Below are 11,022 nucleotides of genomic sequence, written 5' to 3'. Positions count from 1 at the left end.
AACATACTGGAAAGTAACCTTTTTTAAAAATATTAGTTTCTAACTTTTTTTATATTTTATTTTACATTCTTAAATTATTCATTATCTTTTTTATAACTTATCTTTTTATTATTATTATATATATATATATTCTTTCGTTGTATGATAAAATTTTATTTTTTATAAATTATACCTTTTTTTTTTACTTTTACCTTCTATTACACCAGAAACTCATAATAATAAATATATAAATAGTTTTTATATTTTTATATTTTTATATTTATTTTTAATATTATACTATTTTTAATATTTATTTATTATTTTAACATTAAACTTTTCTAACCATTATATTAATCATATTGTTGGAAGTATGATATATACTTAAATGTATAATATTTATTTTATTTAAAATTTAATTGAAGAGAATATTTTAAAATATAACTTAAGATGAATAGTAAATTACATAACATAAAAAATGATTGAAACTAAAACATTTAATAAAAGAAATTGGTTTGAATTTTTTAAAATTTAAAATTAATACATCAATTTCTATCATTTATATTTGTCAACTAATAACTTGATAAATAATCTTATAAAATATTTATGATATAATAAACTAATTTAACAGCTTTTTCACTACGAATTAATTTTTTATTTTCGAGATAATTTGATTAAACATAGCGATAATGAGGCTAATATACATGGAGAAATTAATGGTAATAATTTTTTCATTTGGTTATCTTTAGATGGATGGCAAAAATGTGAAATTTGTGCATGAGCACGCGCATGAAACTTTGACATTTTCTAATATTTCTAAGCGGTGAGGAGCAGGTAGAAATACGAAAACAAGAGGATGGTCTCTTTTGTGTTTAAACTGTAAAACATTAATTGCAAAGAGTATACTTTCTTTCAAATCTGCGTTAATTCTCACCCACTCCGCAGAAGGAGATGACGAATTCAAAAAACAAGTGATTATATTCAAAGGGGTCAAGTTTCAACACCTAAATTACTTGGTTTTTTTCGAAGCAACTTACAAGGCAATTCATTTGTATATGGTTAGTTTACATTTGTGAACAAAGCAAAATACTTTGTAATAAATTTTCATCTATCAATTCAAAATATAGAAAAATAATGAGTTCTTGTTGAACAAAATCCACTCTATAAATTCTACATACAAGGTGACGTTGATTCCCTTCTAATGACTGAAAGAAGACTTAGGTGGTATTCAATCAGACACTTCACATCAAACAACAGAAGAAACAGTCAAACTCAAAAAACTTATGTAAGGCTTGGATCAGAATTCAGAACAGAAGAAGGCAACTACAATGGCCTCTGTGTCTTTCACCCTCTTTTCCTTTCTCCGTTGTCTCTGTGTCATCGTAATCATAGCACAAAGCAGTGCCCAAACACCCTGTGATAACACCAAAGGCAACTACACAATAAACAGCACCTATCACAACAACCTCAACACCCTTCTATCCAGTTTCTCTTCCTACACACAAATCAACTACGGTTTCTACAATTTCTCATATGGCCAAGGTGAAGACAAAGTATACGCCATTGGGCTCTGCAGAGGCGATCTTAAGCCCGATGAGTGCCTTAAATCCCTCAATGATTCGAGAGTGTCTCTGGCAGAGCGTTGTCCAAACCAGAAGGAGGCCATTTGGTGGACGGTAGAGTGCATGTTGCGCTACACTAACCGCTCCATATTTGGCGTTATGGAAAACCAACCCACGAATGATAACTATTACAATTTGAATGTTACGGGTTCGGTGGAACAATTCAATACAGCGCTGGAGAGCTTGATGAGGAATCTAACACGCATAGCTGCATCAGGTGACTCTCGCCGTAAGTATGCTACTGCCAGTGCTTATGGTTCAGATTTTCAAACCATATACGGTCAAGCACAGTGTACTCCTGATTTGTCATCCGAAGATTGCACTAAGTGCTTGGATGAAGCTGTCTCAATTATCCCACGGTGTTGTAGTGGCAAGGCCGGAGGCAATGTTGTAAAACCCAGTTGTAGAATTAGGTTTGACCCCTACTCCTTCTATGGCCCTACGCTGAATATAGACCTCGATGCGCCACCGTCACCGTCCACCAACAACACTTCTTCTTCACAAGGTATTTCTTATGTTTTACTCAAATTGCTTACGTCTTAATGATCACAACTTTTGTTAGTGCTTTTGAATTAGCGGTGACCTTAACTTTGTACTTATTAATCTTAATCCATGGACTGAGGATTCTGATTGGTGCAGGAAAGAGTAACACATCACGGACTATCATCGCCATAGTAGTTTCAGTTGCTTGTGTTGTTTTGGTGCTCACTCTTCTCTGCATCTTTCTAAGACTGAGGAAGCAAAGAAAAAAAATTGAATGTGAGTCTAACTTGGATTTTCCATCCTTTGTTATAAAAATTAGTCTTAGAATTTAATGGAGCAGTAATCTAACATACATCATAACTGAATGAACTCTTTCTGAGGGAGCTTAGATTCTATGACATGAAAATTCATTGATGCGATAGAGTATCATACCATAGAGATATGGAAATCAACCTGGCCATTTGCTTCTGGTTATCAATTGTGAAATTATAACTCTCGATGTTTTTTACTGCATTTAATTGTCTCATTTGAATAACTCAAATTTCACTCGAGTCTGTATGCTTATGAAGTTGAAAGAGAAGAAGAAAGTGATGAAGATGAAATTTCATTTACTGAGCCATTGCAAAATAACTTCAACACCATACGTATTGCTACCAATGGATTCGCCGATTCTAATAAACTTGGACAAGGCGGGTTTGGAGCTGTTTACAAAGTAAGATTTCACTTTTCATTCAGAAAAATAACACCTCTTCATCATAATATGGTATATCCTGTAACTTGGCCTAGAAAGATTTACTATCCTTGAATCGTCTATCTTCAGGGTCAGCTTTCTAATGGACAAGAGATTGCTGTCAAAAGACTTTCAAGGGATTCTGGGCAAGGGGATTTGGAATTTAAGAATGAAGTGGTTTTATTGGCCAAGCTTCAGCATCGAAATTTGGTTAGGTTACTTGGCTTCGGCCTGGAAGGAAGAGAAAGGCTACTTGTCTATGAATTTGTTCCTAATAAAAGTCTTGATTACTTAATATTTGGTAAGTTCAACATCTGCATAATTTGATTGTTACACTTACCGTGGTACTGGTTCAAGATATAATAAAAGCCTTCTATTCATATTTGGTAGGTTTCAATGACTGCATAATTATAATGTTTCTCTATATTTCAGTTCTGGTCTGAGACAATGCCTAGTTATTGATATAGCGTTAAAACTGGTGAATGTATATGCAGATCCAACCATGAAACCACAATTGAACTGGGAAAAGCGCTACAAAATCATTAGAGGTATTGCTCGAGGCATTCTCTACCTTCACGAAGATTCTCGACTTCGGATAATACATCGTGATCTGAAAGCAAGTAATATTCTCTTGGACCATGAGATGAATCCTAAGATAGCAGATTTTGGTATGGCAAGACTAGTTTTAATGGATCAAACTCAAGCAAATACGAGTAGAATTGTTGGAACTTAGTAAGTATTACAAACATAGCTTATGTAAGACTTTAATTTCCATAAACTATCAATCAGAAGTTTTAACATTACTTTTCAATCGTTCAACTTTGTATGATTGAGTGTTAGTATAAAATACTTTTATAGCAATTTTGAATTCAGAAATTAAAGCTTTGTTAAGAAAACCACTGGCATTAGGAACTGAAATTTATGAGGTATGACTAAAATTCTACCTTATGGGAATACAGTGGATATATGGCACCAGAGTATGTAATGCATGGACAGTTTTCAGTGAAATCAGACGTCTTCAGTTTTGGTGTACTGATTCTTGAGATTGTAAGCGGCCAGAAAAACAGTGGAATTAATAATGGAGAGAATATGGAGGATCTACTAAGCTTCGTAAGTCTTTCTTTAGTCACTGTTGTTTCTTCTTGGCCACTTAAAATAATTATGTATTACAAGATTAATGCTCCAAAACAAGAATGTAGAAGTGAATCCATGATCTGATAACAAATTTTGCAGACTTGGAGAAGCTGGAAGGAGGGAAAGGCTATAAATGTTGTAGACCCATCACTGAACAACAATTCACGGAATGAAATGCTGAGATGCATCCATATTGGTTTACTCTGTGTTCAAGAAAATTTAGTTGACAGACCAACCATGGCTAACATTGTGCTGATGCTTAACAGTTATTCTCTGAGTCTCCCAATTCCTGCAGAACCAGCATTCTATATGAACAGTAGAACTAGAAGCCTTCCAGAGACGCAGTCATGGGAGTATAATTCAAGGGAAACAGGATCAAGTGAAGCGAAACTTAAATCAGCTCAAGAATCAGAAAATGAAGCTTCAATTACTGAGTTATACCCTCGCTAGATGTTGGATTCATTCATCATGTGATATCACCATCTTCTTTTCTAATTAATGATTTTATTGTACTTTAATTAGTTTATATTTTTAATTAATATGCAATTTTATTTTTATTATTATTGATGTATTTACGAAATGTTCTCTCAAATATCCAGAAATATCCCTTAATTAGTCTTTGATAGTTTGCTACTTAAGTTAGACTCTTTGGTACTTTATACTCGGAGGAAGAGAAAGGCTACTTATGAATTTCTTTAATAGGAATATGTACATAAAATTAATATTTTCTATATTATTTCTTAACTTTAATCTTATTAAAATATGTTACGAGTTATTTTAAATCTAACCATATTCTATTACAAGAGTCAAATTAAATCATATAAGATGCTATGTAGTTTAATGTTTTTTTTTCATTGTTATTTTTTTCTTTAAAAGTCATCTTTGAGTTGAAAGTTCTTTTCATGAAATATTTTATTAATTTAAAATAAATATCTCATTTATATTAATCAAATCTATATATAACATATATTAAAATATGAATAATTTGATCACCTTAAAATTGTTATTTAATTTTAATTAAATTAATTATTAATAGATACAATTTATAAATAAAATTGATTTTTTATACAAAATCATTAACAGTCTAATATGTAATAAAAGTTGTATTAGATGTAATTTTTTACCTTTTATAAATTAATTACATTTAATTATTAAATTTTTTAAATATATTCAAAGAAACTATAATTTAAAAAAACATTGGTATTACTATAATATTTAATGTTTTAAAAAATCAGGAGAATCGATATACCAAATTGAAGAATATTTATTAATTACATCGCATTTGGATTGCAATCAAACAAATAATAATAATCATAATCATAATTAAATAGTATAAAAACAATATTGAACAAAAATAAAATCATAGCTTTATAACACTAAAATATAAATAAAACATAACTTTATAAGTTCTTAATATGAAAAGTATTAGTAAAATTTCAAATAAATATAGCAAGTTAAATTTTAATAAAAGACAATAGTGTATATTAACAATAAAATGTTTGAATCCAAAATAGAAAAAAGTCAAATATTAATATCATAAATAATAGGGTATACAAATTGAATAATAATATAAATGATATGGTTTAAAAAAATTAATGGTAGTTATTATGTATACATAGTTGTGTTTATTTTTCTTTAAACTGGTTTCATATTAAAAATGATATTTTAATTAGAAGTTAAAAGTAATTTTGTGGTTGGTATTTTACGTGTTTTGGACCTATTGACGCGGTACCAGACTGACTTAATCAACGCCGCAAGCTGACGGGTTTTTTCAACGCTGCATTTTATTTCAACGCAAGTAATTGAAGCAAAACAACTCTTCTAAAGTGTTTTAAAAAGTTGCTTATAAAATTTTAAAAATTGTTAATCAATTAAGAAAAATAATGTATAAATAGATATAAAATGTAATTGTTTTTAATAACTGAAGTTGAATTGTATGATTAGAATAAAGATTAGAGGATAATTTTAAATGTTATTTATAACCAATGGACACTCTAAGAAAATTAGGCAAGTTTGTGGGACAAGAGAGATGTCATTAAGTTTAGGAAAACTTTTCTTTGACACTACAAATAAAAAAAAGACACACTTTATAACTTCTTATAATAATATTATTTCTTATAATAATATAATAATGTTTAATCTATCCGAATCCGTGAGGTTATTATTGTCTTGTAGAATGAAAATAACAGAAGAGTTAAAAAAAGTACCGATAATGAAAATAATATAAAATTATTTACTTAAATGAAAATAGATAAAATCAGATTTAGTGGTATTTTATACTTTTGATAAAAATGCTTTTATTTTCCATTTTACTTATTTTCAATCCTCCTTATATTTTTCATCTGCATTATTATTTGGACCGTGATTAGTTGATATCTTATAATTTTTTCACTCCAGTTCTAATTTTATATTCAACAATTTAATTTATATTTTAATTAAAGAACTTAATTTAATTTATTATTATTATTATTTATTGTTGTTTTGAGGATGTAAAAAAATGAATGGTTTGAAAATATTTTTTCTCTTATTTTCCATTTTACTTAACAAGTAGTGATATGTTATATTCATTAAGTAAAAGATATTTACTTGATAATTTAAAATAATAATATTTTAATTAAATTTGTATTATTTTTTATTTGATAATTTAAAAATAATAATAGTATTGGAAGTTATAATTTATAAAAAAAAAAAAAAAAATGGGTTTTCAGTGTCTCCATTCTCTACGGAATATTGAGGTGTGCCTGGTCAAACCTCTCACTGTCTGAAACAAAAGCTCCTTATATGTAAGCATGGATCCTCCTTCTTCCTTGCGCCTGAATCACAATGACTGCAATTTTCTTTCTCTTTTGTCTCTGTGTCACCATAATCATATCGCAAGGCACAGCATTCTGTGATAACAGCAAAGGCAACTACACAGTCAACAGCACGTACTACAACAACCTCAACACTCTCTTATCCAGTTTCTCTACCCACGACCAAATCAACTACGGTTTCTACAATTTCTCACATGGCCAAGGCACAGACAAAGCATACGCCATAGGGGTCTGTAGAGGCGACCGTACACGGGATCAATGCCTCAAATGCCTCAACGATTCCAGAGCGGCTCTCTCAAAGGAGTGTCCAAACCAGAAAGAGGCAATTGACTGGGGTGGTGAATGCTCCTTGCGCTACTCTAACCGCTCCATATTTGGCCTCATGGAGAATCAACCTACGTTGGAACTCTTGTACACGTTGGAAGTAAGGGGTTCGGTTGAGCAATTCAACGCAGCGCTTCAAAGCCTGATGAGGAATCTAATACAAACAGCTGCGTCTGGTGACTCTCGTCGTAAGTATGCTACAGGCAGTGCATCTGCTCCAGATTTTCAAACCATATTCGGTTACACGCAGTGCACGCCTGATTTGTCATCCGAAGATTGTTCTAAGTGTCTGAATGAAGCTATCTCAAAAATTCCGGAATGCTGCAATGGCAAGGCTGGAGGCAATGTTTTGAAGCCCAGTTGCAGAATTAGATTTGACCCTTACATCTTCTATGGACCTACACTCAAGTTGGACCCAGATGCACCACCACCCTCTCGCTTAACCAACAACACTTCTTTACATTTGCAAGGTATTTCTTCTTCTCTACCTGTTTACATTCACAACCTATTCCTCATTCCAAGTTAATTTAAAGGGGTGTCACCAAAAGCATATGCATAAACATTTGTACCAAAAATAAATCAACTTTTTTATAAGACTTACTTTTTTATTCAATTTTTAATCTATGGAGAAGTTTTCTTCCACCAATACTTTTCCTCTGTCTGAGCTGTTGTTTTACTTATTCATCTGCTGAAGGGAAAGTAATTGTTCGTGTTCAAAATTAGTCTGCGTTTTTAGGACTTTTGTTATTCTTAATGCGTGCCCTGAGGGTTCTGGTTTCCGCAGGAAAGAGCAAGACGTCACGAACTATCATCCTCATAGCAGTGCCAGTTGCTAGTGCTATTTTAGCGCTCAGCCTTTTCTGCATATATCTGATAGTGAGGAAGCCAAGAAAAAAAATTGAAAGTAAGTCTCTAAGGCTCTAAACATGGATTTGCCTTCATATGTAGTAAAGGAAAATATAAATGATTCCTTTGTTCTAAGCGTGTTTTGCTCAAATTACTTCTGGCCAGGTAACAGGGGAAATAAATTTAGCCATTTCCTTCTGATTTTTATTATTGAGAAATAGACCTCTCTGTTATTTTGTTTCTTGCATTCACTATCATATTCAAATACTCACTAATATTACCCTGTCCTCATGCATGTGAAGTTACAAGAGAAAAAGATAGTGATGATGAAGATGAAGTCACATTTGCCGAGTCATTGCAATTTAATTTTGAAACCATCCGAGTTGCTACAAATGAATTTGCTGATTCTAATAAAGTTGGACAAGGCGGGTTTGGAGCTGTCTACAGAGTAAGACCATAATTTCATTCAGTTAAAACCTTCATCCAAACATGATACATCATGTAATTTGTCTCAAGAGATTTACTATCCTTGACTGATATATTTTCAGGGTCGGCTTTCCAATGGACAAGCAATTGCTGTCAAAAGGTTGTCAAGTGATTCTGGGCAAGGAGATACGGAATTCAAGAATGAAGTGCTTTTATTGGCTAAGCTTCAACACCGAAATTTAGTTAGGCTAATTGGTTTCTGCTTGGAAAGAAGAGAAAGGCTGCTTATCTATGAATTTGTTCCTAATAAAAGTCTTGATTACTTCATATTTGGTAAAGTCGAATATCTGCATAATTAAACTGTTACTCTATTACTTTTGGTTTTGATTCAAGACACACACTCAACTAAAATTGCTTTATAATGTTCGTATGGTTTCGGTATGTATATACAGATCCAATAAAGAAAACACGGTTGGATTGGCAAATGCGCTACCAAACAATTAGAGGTATTGCAAGAGGCATTCTCTATCTCCACGAGGATTCTCAATTGCGAATTATTCATCGAGATCTTAAAGCAAGCAACATTCTCTTGGATGAAAACATGTATCCTAAGATATCAGATTTTGGGATGGCAAGATTGGTTCAAGTAGATCAGACTCAAGCAAATACACACAGAATTGTTGGAACCTAGTAAGTGAGAGAATATAATATAATTGTTCTAGAAGCTTAATTTGAATCAACTGTCAAGTAAAATATTGTACACTGAAGTTTCATAAATTTTATGAGTAACTAAACGTGCATGTGGTTGGCACGCAGTGGATATATGGCACCTGAGTATGCTATATATGGTCAGTTTTCAACAAAATCAGATGTTTTTAGTTATGGTGTACTCGTTCTTGAGATTGTAAGTGGCAGAAAAAGCATTGGTTCTCGTCACGGGGAGAGAGTGGAGGATCTATTGAGCATTGTAAGTCTTTCTTTTCTTGTCACTGTATCTTCCCTCTCCTTTGTCAGAATAATAGGATTAGAAAATTATTTGTTCCTTCACATAATAACTGTATGAATGAAATCTGACGAACATGCATTTGAGCAATTCATACAGACATGGCGAAACTGGAAGGATGGAACAATTGCAAATATTGTAGACCCCACATTAATCAAGGGTTCCCAAAATGAAATAATGAGATGCATCCACATTGGGTTACTATGTGTTCAAGAAAACATGGATGCCAGACCAACCATGACTAGTGTTATGCTCATGCTTAACAGCTATTCTCTCACTCTCCCCGTACCTTCAGAACCTGCATTTGTTGTGGACAGTAGAACAAGAAGCTTTCCAAACATGTTGTCATTGGAACATAATTCAAGGGAAACAGGATCGAGTGAATCCACAAACAAATCAAGTCAATATTCGGTGGATGAGGCTTCAATTACTGAGACATATCCTCGTTAGAATTTGATATAATAGTGATAATTTGAAGCTGAAGTTACATGCTTATTGTAGTTTTTTTATTTTGTTCGATGCTTCGATTGTTATGTCCCTGGTTAAGCCTACCTACAAAGTGTGTTAATATGAAGCTTAAGTTTACATGCTGTTAAGGTAACATGTGTAACCCTGTGTATAAATTACTTCTTTATCAACACATTGTAATACACATCAGTTAATATGATAATCTTTCCTTTCCTCTCTCTGAGTCACAGTAACATGGTATCATGAGCTATAGAGTTTTTTTTTTTCCGCTTTTCTTTCATGACTTCCGCTCCTTCTTCTTCCTCTTCTTCTACATCATCATCTTCGTCCACCCAGGTTCTCCCCACCAAGAGTTCCTCCTCCGTCTCCCTACATCACCTTACCACTCCTATTCCGTTCAAACTGGATGACAAAAATTTTCTGTTGTGGAAACAACAGGTTCTGGCCACTATTGATGGGTTGCTGCTCTCCTCGTTTCTTGACGGAACTAACGTTCCTCCACGCTGTCTTTCTGCGGCCGATGGAACCCTCAGCCCCAATCTTTCCTTCATCTCTTACAAGCAACAAGATAATTTGTTGGTTGCGTGGCTTCTGGCTTCCATGACCACTCCGATTTTAACCCAAATGGTGGGTCTTACCTCTGCAACATAGATTTGGCAGACGCTAAACACGTATTTTTCTTCTCTTACTCGAGCCCAGATCAAGAAATTGAAACTCCTTTTAAAGAATCCAAAGAAAGATCGTTCTATCTTCGCATATGTTTTGGATATCAAACGCGCGGTGGATGCGCTGGCTGCCGTTGGTGCCCCAATATCTGTTGAAGATCACATTGAAACCATTCTTGATGGTCTTCCTCCTGATTTTGATCCTTTGTTGCTTCCATTTTGTCTAGAACTGATCCTTACAAAGTTGCAGAGATTGAAGCTCTGCTTCTATTACAAGAAGAACGTCTTGAACGCCATCATCAACTCGATCCTCTTAGTTTTCCTGCCACTGCCGCTCTCTCAACTTGGACGCCTTCGAATCCTACCAATGACAAAGCCAATCTCAAGTTCCATAGCAATCGTGGTGGTCGTGGGTTTTCTCGCTCCCAAAATTTTGCACGTGGTTCTTCTGATATCAAATTTTGCTCTGCTTGTATGCTTGGTAAAAATAAAGAGCTTCCTTTTACTTCTTCTATTACCATTTACTCTCGTC

The 11,022-nt window shown here is 33.1% G+C and overlaps 2 protein-coding genes across 2 annotated transcripts; both read left to right on the top strand.

Moving 5' to 3' along the window:
- Positions 1-1,177: 1,177 nt before the first annotated feature.
- On the top strand, positions 1,178-4,581 carry LOC137827766 (cysteine-rich receptor-like protein kinase 26). Its single transcript, XM_068634072.2, has 7 exons — positions 1,178-2,103; positions 2,238-2,357; positions 2,651-2,793; positions 2,902-3,112; positions 3,306-3,543; positions 3,771-3,921; positions 4,045-4,581. Exons 1-7 carry the CDS (start codon positions 1,305-1,307, stop codon positions 4,393-4,395), a joined length of 2,013 nt encoding a protein of 670 aa, XP_068490173.2. The 5' UTR covers positions 1,178-1,304; the 3' UTR covers positions 4,396-4,581.
- Positions 4,582-6,693: 2,112 nt separating this feature from the next.
- Positions 6,694-10,039, top strand: LOC137827767 (cysteine-rich receptor-like protein kinase 26). The gene is made up of 7 exons (XM_068634075.2): positions 6,694-7,552; positions 7,867-7,986; positions 8,231-8,376; positions 8,477-8,687; positions 8,807-9,044; positions 9,171-9,321; positions 9,457-10,039. Exons 1-7 carry the CDS (start codon positions 6,769-6,771, stop codon positions 9,805-9,807), a joined length of 2,001 nt encoding a protein of 666 aa, XP_068490176.1. The 5' UTR covers positions 6,694-6,768; the 3' UTR covers positions 9,808-10,039.
- Positions 10,040-11,022: the final 983 nt, after the last annotated feature.

The sequence above is a fragment of the Phaseolus vulgaris genome, chromosome 7 (assembly GCF_051622355.1).
Source record: "Phaseolus vulgaris cultivar YP4 chromosome 7, ASM5162235v1, whole genome shotgun sequence".
NCBI classification, from domain to species: domain Eukaryota; kingdom Viridiplantae; phylum Streptophyta; class Magnoliopsida; order Fabales; family Fabaceae; genus Phaseolus; species Phaseolus vulgaris.
Note: the sequence above shows the minus strand (reverse complement) of the source record. Positions and strands in the feature narration are given on the sequence as shown.

Coding starts and splice junctions, on each gene's coding strand:
- LOC137827767 (XM_068634075.2), top strand. CDS start 6,769: ATGACTGCAATTTTCTTTCTCTTTTGTCTCTGTGTCACCATAATCATA. Junction 7,987..8,230: donor GCCAAGAAAAAAAATTGAAA/GTAAGTCTCTAA, acceptor ATGCATGTGAAG/TTACAAGAGAAAAAGATAGT. Junction 9,322..9,456: donor TGGAGGATCTATTGAGCATT/GTAAGTCTTTCT, acceptor CAATTCATACAG/ACATGGCGAAACTGGAAGGA.
- LOC137827766 (XM_068634072.2), top strand. CDS start 1,305: ATGGCCTCTGTGTCTTTCACCCTCTTTTCCTTTCTCCGTTGTCTCTGT. Junction 2,104..2,237: donor CAACACTTCTTCTTCACAAG/GTATTTCTTATG, acceptor TGATTGGTGCAG/GAAAGAGTAACACATCACGG. Junction 2,794..2,901: donor GGTTTGGAGCTGTTTACAAA/GTAAGATTTCAC, acceptor GTCTATCTTCAG/GGTCAGCTTTCTAATGGACA.